This window comes from Rhodnius prolixus, unplaced genomic scaffold (genome assembly GCF_049639745.1).
Source record: "Rhodnius prolixus isolate KJV_2025 unplaced genomic scaffold, Rpr scaffold_13, whole genome shotgun sequence".
Classification (NCBI taxonomy): Eukaryota; Metazoa; Arthropoda; class Insecta; order Hemiptera; family Reduviidae; genus Rhodnius; species Rhodnius prolixus.
Genome location: NW_027411583.1, coordinates 7,807,379 through 7,822,057, shown reverse-complemented (window position 1 = coordinate 7,822,057; position 14,679 = coordinate 7,807,379). Strand labels below are relative to the sequence as shown.

At 34.5% G+C, this 14,679-nt stretch overlaps 2 protein-coding genes across 6 annotated transcripts in view; one reads left to right on the top strand and one right to left on the bottom strand.

The window, feature by feature from the left end:
* The window catches only part of LOC141448055 (uncharacterized), a 326,177-nt gene that overhangs the window by 220,859 nt on the left and 90,639 nt on the right, over nt 1-14,679 (bottom strand). The gene's annotated exons all lie outside the window — the stretch shown is intronic.
* Nucleotides 1-14,679, top strand: part of LOC141448056 (uncharacterized) — a 251,173-nt gene that overhangs the window by 149,676 nt on the left and 86,818 nt on the right. The window contains exons 1-2 of one of the 3 annotated variants that reach the window (XM_074116101.1): nt 5,706-5,834; nt 7,581-7,638. The exons of 1 other annotated variant lie outside the window; for it this stretch is intronic. Coding sequence is in view for 1 of the 2 variants with exons in the window: in XM_074116096.1 (XP_073972197.1) it covers nt 5,823-5,834 (12 nt within the window). In the remaining variant the exon portion in view is untranslated. Of the gene's footprint in view, nt 1-5,705; nt 5,835-7,580; nt 7,639-14,679 lie in introns of those variants that run through there. One more of the 3 variants, XM_074116096.1, reaches the window with a different exon arrangement.

The window sequence follows — 14,679 nt, the reverse complement described above, 5'->3', positions numbered from 1 at the left end:
AAATAATAATAATAATAAAATAAACAGAAAAGAGTGGATTTTTATGGGAAATTGAAGCTGTCTAAATACCTATTAAACAGCTGACATGTTCTTGATCTTGCAATAGATAAAAATTTAATTATTTTCGTCAATATCACGTGCAAATAGGAGTTTACTTCTAGCAAAGAAGCAAGAACTTCATTCTATTATCAATAACAGTAAATCGCCAGAATAGTTTTGATGATAAAATAAAAATTGGTGATAAAAGTTTTCTAAGTTTTAATATGAAATCTAACTGTTTATGACGCGAAGATGTTCGTCATGAAAAAAGTGTAAAATTTTGTGTTATGACGAGTGTTTATTCGTCACGAGTTTTCAGTAGTGACCATCGGCAGTTAATTTTGCAATTTTAACAATATATTCATAAACTGCAAGAAGTTTGGAATATTTTGAGGCCATCTCGAAATAAAAAGAACTAATAGATAGATATAGTATGAATTTGTCTTCTTAAATGTATCCTTGTCTTTTAATAGTCATCACTGAATCAAATAACGAATTCATATACGATGTTGTGTTAGGCTAGACTATGCATTAAGTGGCGCGCCTGGTCCTAAAAAACGGGATGAGGATCCTTTTGTTCCCCATTTTTACCTGTATTCAAGAGGCGGAGCTTTTTTTTTTTTTTTTTGGCTCATCTCCGGGGGTTCAAGATTTAGCGATCATCCAAATTGCTGAGTCGCGGGGATACTAACCTGCCAAGATATTTCCCTACATAATTGCTGGTATTTGATCATCTGGTCAGGGATTCATCTAGCATAAATACCAGTCTGTAATGCTGCCACCTACTCGGGATAATTGCAGCAGTGTGCATTCTTTGTAATTTGGTATTTATGCAAGGACAGAGTATTGAGTGAGCTGTTTAGTCGCACCAGGTTTTTCCGAGTTTTGTGATTCTTTGTCGGATTTCCTCCGCAACACTTTATCGTTTGAACGCGTATTTCGAGATAATAAGGTAATTTAGAAAATACTTTTGTCCGATCGAAGAAAGTAAATCAGTGTGTAGCAAGCTGTTACCCAGATCAACTACAATAGTATATTCGAGAGCAACGAAATTTATTTTTGATGTATTTGGTTCCTATTTATGTTAATATAAATAAATGAATAAATGTACATGAAATAAATAACGGGGAAAAAATATAAAAGTAATTTCATTGCAACCCAATTACATATCAAACATACTCTGGGTTTGATGAATAAATTCGTCATCGCTTATTTTTGTACGACGCACATAGTGGGACACATTTCTGAACAAGGTCGAAACAGTTAACTGTGTTTTAGGCGCCACGGTAGCCGAGCCGTTAGTGGCGAGACCAGTAAAGCTAATATGTATTGTGGTACAGGGTTCGATTCCCCTGTCTTTGGCCTTAGATTTTATTTAATGGTTAATATGAGAAATTTATAGTAAAGTATGTTAGGCGGATATAGGCTAGACCCGCAAAGCTAATATGTATTGTGGTACTAGTCTAACCCCTTGGATTTTATTTAATGGTTAATATGAGAAATTTATAGTAAAGTATGTTAGGCGGTTATAGGCTAGACCCGCAAAGCTAAGATGTATTGCGGTACTAGTCTAGTCCTTGGATTTTATTTAATGGTTAATATGAGAAATTTTCAGTAAAGTATGTTAGGCGGATATAGGCTAGACCCGCAAAGCTAATATGTATTGTGGTACTAGTCTAACCCCTTGGATTTTATTTAATGGTTAATATGAGAAATTTATAGTAAAGTATGTTAGGCGGTTATAGGCTAGACCCGCAAAGCTAAGATGTATTGCGGTACTAGTCTAGTCCTTGGATTTTATTTAATGGTTAATATGAGAAATTTTCAGTAAAGTATGTTTGCTAGACGCCTCCGTCCACGACATCTAATTCGGTAGTTGGACGTAAAGCCCGGCTGAAAAAATAGGCAATTACTTTACTTTTTTTTTACAGTCAACTGTGTTAATGTGATGACGTGGGAGTAATAATAATAAAAATTATGTTCTTCCGTTATTAAGTTAATTGAAATGTGTTTTTAGTTACTTTGGTAACTTTATGAGTTTCCAAATTATCGTTGCTCATATTTTTTTCTAACTTAATGGAAATTTTGTTGATGATTTTTAGGATTTTAATAATAATCAATAAGATGGTTAAATCAGCACTGAGCTATTGGATCTCATTAAAGCAACACTCTGGCTAGTCTAGGTTATTGTGGTTATTGTCCAGATTGCCATGAAAATACGGAATCATCGTATTAGATATGAGGTAAAAAAAAAATGGAACTCTTTTATCATTTATGGGCCAATAAGACCCGAAATAGACTCATTGGAGATTCCAATGCTTTGACTAGATGGTAAGGGAAACCCAATTCCTACCCTTACAAGGGATTTACGATTTACATTCTCTAGATAGAATATTTAATTAAATTTCTACCACAAAGATTGTGAGTGTGGGTGTGTTAGAGAGAGAGAGAGAGAATCGACTCTAATCACAATCGATATTAATCAAAACCAAATTTTCAGGAAACTAATATTATTTAGGGTACATTAAATCATTTCTATTTTCTACTGAAATTGTAAATTATTGGGTTTCCAACTTTGGTTTTAGTTGGTTTCAATGTAATGAAACATTTTAATCAAGTTTAGATTTTATTTATTATTGTTCTGAGGTAATTACTTAATGCTTCGAATCAATAACTTGTGGAATCTGTTGGTGAAATGACGCTAAGATCACTTAATTCTCTACCCACCCAAGCTCATCCGTTCCTGAAATCCACTCCTTCTGTTTTCTTTCTGCTTGAGAGAATCGTTCCATTTCCAGCATCCAAAAGCTATGAGATGAAGTTGCAGTGTATGTAGTATCCTTTTCCAAGAAGGATAGAGAGTCGGCAGTTAGTATAACCAAAACAAGTCCCTCTCACTGATCCCCAGACGCCCCCCCCCAAAAAAATCGGTTTCACCAAATTAAGGAAACAGACTATCCAAGGCAGATCTAAGAAAGGACGGGAGCCACTTTCAGCTGTTCTTTTCACCATTTCCGCTAAACCATCCTCATTTTCATATATTCTGAAGATAACCCATAAAAAATTAAGAAACTGGGCTACCAAGTAGGGCATAACCAACCCTGGTAACGTTCCAGCGGCTTTCTAGAGAAGTCTCTGGAAGAGTGGGGGAGCCGGTAGTTTCGGATAACCGACTAAGCAGGATTTCTTGGGAAGTCGAATACCTGCGTTAATCAGGAATGTTCCAGTAGTTTTGTTCTCGATAAAGTTAACCTTTTCCCTCTGGTTTTCTTGGATTGGACTAAGCGAGTGTTTTCTAAATTCGACGCTCATATAAACTAACCTCGGCAGAATTTAAGTATATTAATTTCATTAGACGGCTCACATGGGCGCCACTAGGAGAGTTTATTTAAACCCAGCTGGAGAAGTGGCTAAACTACTTCTCCAGCAAGGTTAAAACAAACTTCCGGAAGTGGTTAACAGCGAAATAAAACTATAAAAGATACTCTTTGATTTCTTAACACGTAAACAATACGAAAAATCTTCTTCTTCTTCTTTCCTGGCTGTACAACCCAGTGATGTGGGTCTTGGCCTCCTCAATATGTTTCCGCCAGTCGTCTCTATCTCTAGCGGCCGCCATCCAGTTACGCAGATCCGAGGATATTCTTCGCGTCCTGGGCAACTCCATCATTCCAACGCAGTCTAGGTCTACCTACCCTCCGTCTTCTATCCGGGGTCCCGCGCAGCTGTTTGGAGGGAATCTCTCATCGGCACTCAGCCTCGCGCCACATGGCCTGCGCCCATCTCAGCCGGTTTAATTTAATCCAGGCTACTACTGGGGGGTCCTTTCATTAGATCATATAACTCTCTATTCACCAGGTCGTGCCTTCACGTACTGGGCCGTAGATACGAAATTACGCGAATTCCTTTTTTAAGTGATTTTATTATCTTCCATGGACATCACTAGAATTCCGGGATGATCTCTTGCTGGGCACCATTAAGGAAGGAGACTTTTTCTGCATTAGAGCAAGGATTTTGATTAAAACAGGCTGATATTAGAATGTTTTAGACTTACTTCCCTTGAAGTTATAATCCAACTAATTCGGACCGCTTTGGCACAAGTTCTGATCTGGATTTCTGTCTTTGACTCGCCTTTAGTTGTTGTTGATGGTTTTTCTATTCATGATAGCTGTATGGAACCAGTAGGACCTTGGGAATTTAGAGCTTTATAGTTCCCTAAGGATAAAGAGAAAGCTGTATGACAAAAATTAAGATTTTCTTTCTCTAATTCTTATCAGCTTTTTTAGTCTTTCTTCCCTTCACATTAGTTTTACTTGAGAAACTTTAAAGATATAATATTTCCTTTTTTTAAGGAAAAAAAAATTGTTGCGTTCAGAGTTTATTTTCATGAAAATTATTATTGATATGAAAAAGAAAGTAGTTTAAATTTTTTTTGTTATATTTTTGTACTTTTTTAACACCTGCCCATATAAATTTGTCTTCACACTTCTTCGTTAAGAAGGCCATCCCTCCACCTTTCCTCCATTCTACTACATCTACTTCTTCTCCGTTATTTGCCGTCCCGTTTTTATATGGATATTCACAAGTTTGCAAGTACCCTTATTCCCTTCACCCATATTCCGCTAGCCGAATTACCCTTCAACTACAACAAAAGACTGCTGCTTCTTCTTCTTCTTCTTCTTTAATGGGAGTTTCTTGTTTACCTACATCTTCATCTATAGTAACACTTTGAAACTCTGTTCGAGCGTGGCCGCTCTCTAGTTTTCTTCCAGTTTGGGAAGCTCTTCTTTACTTTACTTCCTACGCGCCCAAGATAATGGGTAAATTTTACTTGTTTTTTTTTTTTTTCTTTTATTATTATGTATTATTGGAATGGTGAGAAAGTTTATCTAAACTGGTGTAGGCCTATACAACTAACTTTTCATTTAAAACAAAAAAATGCAAAGAAAGAAAAACAAAAAGCACCCCGTCTACCACCAAATATGTCCGATGAAAAATCAAAATTCCCAAAAAATTTTCATGATTAAAATATTTCCCTTAAAAAAAAAATATGACAGCTATATAAAGAAAAAAAAAAGTTATAAATTAAGAAACAGTTTGATGAGAAAAGCTTGGGGGCGGTTGGAAAACTCTTGATGGAAAATTCTGTAACCAACAGCAGCTGGTAAAGAGACAGGAAGTACGAGATGACTGAAGGCAAAGACAAGACTGAATTATTTTATGTCAAAGTATTTTCCCTTTTAACATGAGGATTTTCTTTTGAAGTTTTGAATTATGCCATTGGTTTGGGTTGAGCGGGGGAAAAAAAAATAACATAGTTTTTCCTTTCATTTTTCCATATATTTCAAATAAATATATATAACATATACAAATCATACAAAGCCAATACTGTGTGTCAATAAATAGGCTAGAGTATTAGAAGATGAAACTGAATAAAATAAAGTTTGAAGCATTTTTGTAGGACAAAAATTTACTTTCAACTAGAAGTTTTGGTTAGATATTTCATGCTCATAAATATTATACAAGTTTTAGAACCGTACAATATACTAAACTCCCATTTTAGCCGTATATTGGGTAGTGTATATGTGTTTTTTCCCATTTTTTAGTTTGGATCGAGGTCCAAAGAAGTTGGGCACTTTTCAATCAAGTATGTGGGATTAGTCTAAAGAACAAGGTACAGGATTGTTGCTGAAGACAGGTGAACAGGAGTTGCCGCCAGAGAGTAAACCTAGAAAGTTGAATATTTTGTGGAGAAAAATTTTGATACTGCCCATTATTTCAACATGGTTCTATATGTAAGTGTGATTTTAGTATTTTATGTGAGGTAGATGTGTTTTAGGGTCTTTATTTGTAGTTAACATAGACTGGTTCTGCCTTATTTATGTTTAATTAAAAAAGGGTTTTAGATTAGGCTGAAATACATGCGAGATTATTATTTTACAATCTGAGTAATATTACACATAGACCTAAGCGCTGAAGGCCTTCAACGGAGTAAGTCTTTAGGGAGAAGGGTACCTTCCTTCCGGTTTTCTACTATCTCGTTGTCCCCCTTTCTTACTTCCGTATCCCCAATGTATCCCGTATCTATTCCCTACATATTTATAACTTCCGCTTGTTTTCAACATCTCATCTAGTTGTTCCCCTTCTTATCCACTTTCTCTTCCCATCATCAGGTCCCTTATCCCTACTTCTTAACGTACGTATGCATCCACTGAAATTGCCTGGAGGAAACAACTGTAATTGACAATAACTTCCTGCTGTTTAAAAACGTAACAATTATTTTACTTAATAATAAAAATATAAAGGCAATTTTATTTTCATGATTGTGGCTAGAGTATTTGCCCAAAGAGCTTCATTAGTATAATTACAGTTCAATTTGGGGTTCCTGTAGGAATAAAAAAGAAGAAAAAAAGCTGCAGGTGGTGAGTTAAAAGATAGAAAAAGCTCACTATTCTCTCGCACGCAACTTTGTAATCACGAGCTATAAAATATTGGTATCCCTTGTATGAAACCTTCTTACTCTTGCTACCCACCCTAAGTAAGGTTATACTATTGCTCAGGCTTGTTAAAATACCAAGGGAGGTTTTTTTTTCTTGCAACTTGTTAACAGTTGGAAACTTTAACGTTCTGCAATCTTTGAAATCTCTACAATTGAAAAGAATGTATTCAGTGCGGGCAGTAGTGGCTGCTTTGCAGAATCCCTGTTTAATGAATCCCTAGGTAGTGGATAAATTAGAAAGCGAAAGTTATTATAAATATTCCCTCGGGTGGTTATTTATTATTATACTTTTCTTTCATTAAGCAATATTATTAGCAAGATGATAACTGGAAAAACATAGTGTAACAAGGTTAGAATCTTGCGTGATTTTTATTGAAATGTTATATAATTTTCTTTTTTAACTAAAGATTCAAGATTGGCGAGGAATCGGTCAATTAAAAAAAAAACAACTCGTCTTTTTGCCAACGTTTCGACGAATATATTGCCTTCTTCTTCAGGGCCTGGATATTACAATTATAAAAATACAAACAATTTAGAGAATCAGTAACATAGAAAATCAGTAAAAAAACAGTAATATAAAAATAAAATTAAATATAAAAATTAAATACAATAAATTCTTTATAATTATTGAAAACTTACGTGGGCTATGCGGGTTGGTCTCCAGTTTTGGTTCTTAGTTTTCTGTAACTCAACCAACCCCCATAGCCCACGTAAGTTTTCAATAATTATAAATAGTTATTTATTTAACAAGTGTGGAAAGTAGTACTTTTCCTCACGCGAGGCAGGGTTTGCACGCACGAGCGAGCGAAGCGAGGCTAGTGCAAGTGTAAATTGCCGAGTGTGAGGAAAATACTTGACACTCGAGTTAAATATTATATTTTTTCTGCAACCATTAGATTTATTAACTAAAAAAATTAAAAATTTCATTTTTACAGTCTACAAAAAGTAATTTATTTATTATAAACATTTATTGTTATATTACAATTATTTACATTACTTACGTATTTACATTACTTATTACATTTTCTGCTGTTTCTTTTAGTGATGGAGGAGTGTTTTCTAAACAGGCATCACTAGAATCCATTTTAAATTTCTATAAGGTAACACTATAACCTTTTTAACTGTTATAATTAAAAATATCTAATTATTTATTAAAATATTATTTTTATTTCTATATTCCTTTCAATTTTTATTTTATTTTTTAATATTCGTTTTTTAATTATTTAGTTACGTTAATTAAGCTTATTAAAGTTTTACAGAAAATATTTAATAACAAAACTTCTTATATCAAGGAAGCACAATAAAGTTTTTCCACTCACTAGTGAGGAAAGTGACACTAATGGGAATTTTTCCCCACTAGTGAGGGAAATTGGGCATTACACAGCTGATTTTAATTGAGTAATGAGAACATTCCTACACGGTTGCAGAAAAAAAAATTTATTTTATAAAATGTATTTTATTTTTATTTTTTATGTTACTGATGTTCTATGTTACTGATTCTCTAAATTGTTTGTTTTTTCGTATTTGTAATATCCAGGCCCTGAAGAAGAAAACAATATATTTGTCGAAACGTTGGCGAAAAATACGAGTTGTTGTTTTTAATTATGACCGATTCCTCGCCAATTTTTGAATCCAGGCGAGGCTTAACGTCCAACTACCAATTAGGTGTCGTGGACTAGCAAACATACTTTACTGTAAATTTCTTTTATTAACCATTAAATAAAATCCAAGGCTTAAGACCGGGAATCGAACCTAGTACAACAATACATATCAGCTTTGCAGGTCTCAAATTTTGAATCCTAAGTTCAATAATTTACGGTCACAAAACCCAGATATTCATATTTCTTTTTTTAATAAAGAGGAATATATAGACTGAATTGTTGTAAGACAAACATCTCCCAGTTAATCTACAGGACTCATACGAAATGCTCAAGAAGTAGGGCCTGAATGTTGCCTAAGAGGCGCTTCCTTTTGTACGAATATAGCCTGTTAACGTGAAAGCTTCCAGGTGGGAGTTAAGCTGCCTTAGGTTTTTCTTTCCCAGGGGCCACTTTCCTCAGGAGTGGACGGTGTTGTCCTCAGATGTTGAAGAATCAAAAGACATTACACAGTCCAACTAAAAATTAATTCACTATTCCTCTTTGAATATTCATTGTTAGCCCTTTAAAGTCAGTTTTTCATTCTATATTCCTTTGCAAAGACCGTCCCCGCCCCCCTCCAAACAACAAAGACAGTTAATAAGACGGAAAAAAAGCCTATTCGTTACAACGATTTCCAGCAGAATGTGCTGACATCTACACTACACTTTGCCCACAGTTTTCTCACGGCAAACAACCTTGAGGTTCAAGTTCACTTATGGGCAATAACAGCCCTTAACAGCCTCACTTCTGGTTGCTTTTCTTTGCTCCAGAGAGAGCAACGTTGAGAGAGCAAAAAAAAATTGAACTTCTCTCAACGGTTATCCACATAAAGTTTATTTGAGCAAAAGTTATTCTTCCAAAATGCTTTTTAGGGAAAACCCACAACTTTGATGCTTAGAATTAACTCTATTTCCATTCAATGTGAACTAAACTCTGCTAAAATATGGATTATTTTTCTTATAAGGATTCTTTTATAACATTTATTACTGTAATCTTGAATTCAATAAATAGAACAGCTTTAACTTTGAATGAAATTACGTTAAGAATTTTCTGCCCTCGTTGGGGTCCTCCTTTGGTCTAGTCTCACTGATCTGTGCCCGTTCGTTCGTTAAATTCGCTTCACGCTTGTTTGTCGTCTCTTTCTACGCACTTAGGCTTACAAAAAAAAAAACCTATTTTACGGCTGGCCCATAGTCCCGTAAATTCATAAACATTCTTTTATCAAAGAGACTGTGGGCAGAAATCAGATTACTCTGATTACAGGCCTATTCACTCAGGGCACGGCAGGTTCAGCACCTGTACAAGATGGAGGCTTATTACCTCGAAACTGCTGTGCAGATGGTGTCAGAAAGAGGAGAAAACGACCTCTCACCTGTTGTTCGATTGCGTTGCAATAGAGCGGTTGCGCTACGATATCTTTGGAACACTGAGGCCAGGGAAGATTGTAGCGCAAAAAGAACTAGTAGGGAAAGTCCTCAATCTTTTTAGAAGGGGAAGGTGTCATCTATTAGACATAAAGTGGAAGGCACAATAAGCCTATTGTGGCCGCTTGGGTCCCGTCCCGCTTCTAATCTTAATCTTTATCGTAGAAAGGAAGTGATTAATTTTTTTCTCGGAAAGATCTTACTTTTGTACTACTTATTTCTGAGCATTTAAGCAGGTTACAATTAGTATAACATCTTTTTTAGTACATAATGATAATAACAAGAAACACTAGCGATAAAATGGACAAAACCGTAATAGAATACTAGTAAATATTCTAGTGATTCAGATTGGGGAACATAGAAGGGAATACATTACAAAATCAAGACAGGTAAAATAATATTGATATAGCATTAAAATGTCGTCAACTGTATACAGTTAGCCTAATTAAATGTAAATTTAAGCAATTGTCATGTAGAACATTATAGATTCAGCAACGTATAGATTTATTGGCTGCGCAGTATATGTTGACAGCATGGATATGACATATGGTGGCGAAATTGGTCATTGGTCATAGATTGAATTTTAATTGACTTGTTTCGCTGCTAAGTATAGTTTTTTTTTTTTTCATATCGTAAAATGCTTATCCATGAACAATAGAAAAATAGAAGACAATTCTGAAAAATTCTGTAAAATATACCATTTCTTTACTACTTTACTATAAATTTCTTATATTAGTAGAGGGAAAATGGCGGTTCTGGCGCACCTAAATTGTGCCAGATCCAAACACCTCCAAATCTGACCGGGTAATCATCGAGTTCAACGAAGCTGTAAGCCATACCCATCAGCACCATTCTACCCCCACCTATCATCGAATCTGACGAAGCAGAAACCCGCACCATCACAAAAAAAAAAAGAGGAATCGTTTTAAAAGATCTAAAGATTTAAATCGGTATAGATACACTCAGATCTCAGAACTGTCAAATAATAATTTTGTTCAGAATAATGTTTGAAATAAATAGGTTTATGGCAGAGAAGTTTAAAATAAACAACAGACTAAAGGGTTTTTTTAAGCGTATGCTTATTTTTTTTCGAAAAATGAGTTTAAAAAAGCACTCACACAAAACAAATAAGGTGAATGGACCGGTAATTTAGAGCTTAAGAAAAAATTCGAGTTTCGTTTAGAATATCTTCCGTTATTTTGGCTCCAGGTGTTGGTTGGTACAATTGTGCCGCTCCTTTAAATTGTATTATGTATTCAGTAAATTCGACTTTTATGTCAACCAAAAATTATTACTTTTTTAAAGTATTTTAATGACCCGGTGATTGACATACCCCAATTTCACAGCAAACACATAACCCAAAAAAACTTCAACTCTCTATATCTTCTCAACTAATGGATCTGTACACAAGAAAACTATAGCAAACTACTCAGTAAAACAGAGTGTGTAAGAGCACAAAATTTCATACGAATAATCTGTTGTTTACTGTGGGAATTATAAGGGCCCAATTCACAGAAAAACCATGACCCAAAAAAATTTCAACTCTCTATATCTTCTCAACTAATGGATCTGTACACAAGAAAACTATAGCATACTACTCAGTAAAACAGAGTGTGTAAGAGCACAAAATTTCATACGAATAATCTATTGTTTACTGTGGGAATTATAAGGGCCCAATTCACAGCAAAACCATGATCCAAAAAAATTTCAACTCTCTATATCTTCTCAACTAATGGATCTGTACACAAGAAAACTATAGCATACTACTCAGTAAAACAGAATGTGTAAGAGCACAAAATTTCATACGAATAATCTGTTGTTTACTGTGGGAATTATAAGGGCCCAATTCACAGCAAAACCATGACCCAAAAAAATTTCAACTCTCTATATCTTCTCAACTAATGGATCTGTACACAAGAAAACTATAGCATACTACTCAGTAAAACAGTGTGTAAGAGCACAAAATTTCATACGAATAATCTATTGTTTAAAGTGGGAATTATAAGGGCCCAATTCACAGCAAAACCATGACCCAAAAAAATTTCAACTCTCTATATCTTCTCAACTAATGGATCTGTACACAAGAAAACTATAGCATACTACTCAGTAAAACAGAATGTGTAAGAGCACAAAATTTCATACGAATAATCTGTTGTTTACTGTGGGAATTATAAGGGCCCAATTCTCATCAAAACCATGACCCAAAAAAATTTCAACTCTCTACATCTTCTCAACTAATGGATCTGTACACAAGAAAACTATAGCATACTACTCAGTAAAACAGAGTGTGTAAGAGCACAAAATTTCATACGAATTATCTGTTGTTTACTGTGGGAATTATAAGGGCCCAATTCACAGCAAAACCATGACCCAAAAAAATTCAACTCTCTATATCTTCTCAACTAATGGATCTGTACACAAGAAAACTATAGCATACTACTCAGTAAAACAGAGTGTATAAGAGCACAAAATTTCATACGAATAATCTGTTGTTTACTGTGGGAATTATAAGGGCCCAATTCACAGCAAAACCATGACCCAAAAAAATTTCAACTCTCTATATCTTCTCAACTAATGGATCTGTACACAAGAAAACTATAGCATACTACTCAGTAAAACAGAATGTGTAAGAGCACAAAATTTCATACGAATAATCTGTTGTTTACTGTGGTAATTATAAGGGCCCAATTCACAGCAAAACCATGACCCAAAAAAATTTCAACTCTCTATATCTTCTCAACTAATGGATCTGTACACAAGAAAACTATAGCATACTACTCAGTAAAACAGAATGTGTAAGAGCACAAAATTTCATACGAATAATCTGTTGTTTACTATGGGAATTATAAGGGCCCAATTCACAGCAAAACCATGACCCAAAAAAATTTCAACTCTCTACATCTTCTCAACTAATGGATCTGTACACAAGAAAACTATAGCATACTACTCAGTAAAACAGAGTGTGTAAGAGCACAAAATTTCATACGAATAATCTGTTGTTTACTGTGGGAATTATAAGGGCCCAATTCACAGCAAAACCATGACCCAAAAAAATTTCAACTCTCTATATCTTCTCACCTAATGGATCTGTACACAAGAAAACTATAGCATACTACTCAGTAAAACAGAGTGTATAAAAGCACAAAATTTCATACGAATAATCTATTGTTTACTTTGGGAATTATAAGGGCCCAATTCGCAGCAAAACCATGACCCAAAAAAAATTCAACTCTCTATATCTTCTCAACTAATGGATCTGTACACAAGAAAACTATAGCATACTACTCAGTAAAACAGAATGTGTAAGCGCACAAAATTTCATACGAATAATCTGTTGTTTACTGTGGGAATTATAAGGGCCCAATTCACAGCAAAACCATGACCCAAAAAAAATTCAACTCTCTATATCTTCTCAACTAATGGATCTGTACACAAGAAAACTATAGCATACTACTCAGTAAAACAGAGTGTATAAAAGCACAAAATTTCATACGAATAATCTGTTGTTTACTGTGGGAATTATAAGGGCCCAATTCACAGCAAAACCATGACCCAAAAAAATTTCAACTCTCTATATCTTCTCAACTAATGGATCTGTACACAAGAAAACTATAGATACTACTCAGTAAAACAGAGTGTGTAAGAGCACAAAATTTCATACGAATAATCTATTGTTTACTGTGGGAATTATAAGAGCCCAATTCACAGCAAAACCATGACCCAAAAAAATTTCAACTCTCTACATCTTCTCAACTAATGGATCTGTACCCAAGAAAACTATAGCATACTACTCAGTAAAACAGAGTGTGTAAGAGCACAAAATTTCATACGAAAAATCTGTTGTTTACTGTGGGAATTATAAGGGCCCAATTCACAGCAAAACCATGACCCAAAAAAATTTCAACTCTCTATATCTTCTCAACTAATGGATCTGTACACAAGAAAACTATAGCATACTACTCAGTAAAACAGAGTGTATAAGAGCACAAAATTTCATACGAATAATCTGTTGTTTACTGTGGGAATTATAAGGGACCAATTCACAGCAAAACCATGACCCAAAAAAATTTCAACTCTCTACATCTTCTCAACTAATGGATCTGTACACAAGAAAACTATAGCATACTACTCAGTAAAACAGAGTGTGTAAAAGCACAAAATTTCATACGAATAATCTGTTGTTTACTGTGGGAATTATAAGGGCCCAATTCACAGCAAAACCATGACCCAAAAAAATTTCAACTCTCTATATCTTCTCAACTAATGGATCTGTACACAAGAAAACTATAGCATACTACTCAGTAAAACAGAGTGTATAAGAGCACAAAATTTCATACGAATAATCTATTGTTTACTGTGGGAATTATAAGGGCCCAATTCACAGCAAAACCATGACCCAAAAAAATTTCAACTCTCTATATCTTCTCAACTAATGGATCTGTACACAAGAAAACTATAGCATACTACTCAGTAAAACAGAGTGTGTAAGAGCACAAAATTTCATACGAATAATCTATTGTTTACTGTGGGAATTATAAGGGCCCAATTCACAGCAAAACCATGACCCAAAAAAATTTCAACTCTCTATATCTTCTCAACTAATGGATCTATACACAAGAAAACTATAGCATACTACTCAGTAAAACAGAGTGTGTAAGAGCACAAAATTTCATACGAATAATCTATTGTTTACTGTGGGAATTATAAGGGCCCAATTCACAGCAAAACCATGACCCAAAAAAATTTCAACTCTCTACATCATCTCAACTAATAGATCGGTATCCAAGAAAACTATAGCATACTACTCAGTAAAACAGAGTGTGTAAGAGCACAAAATTTCATACGAATAATCTGTTGTTTACTGTGGGAATTATAAGGGCCCAATTCACAGCAAAACCATGACCCAAAAAAAATTCAACTCTCTATATCTTCTCAACTAATGGATCTGTACACAAGAAAACTATAGCATACTACTCAGTAAAACAGAGTGTATAAGAGCACAAAATTTCATACGAATAATCTGTTGTTTACTGTGGGAATTATAAGGGCCCAATTCACAGCAAAACCATGACCCAAA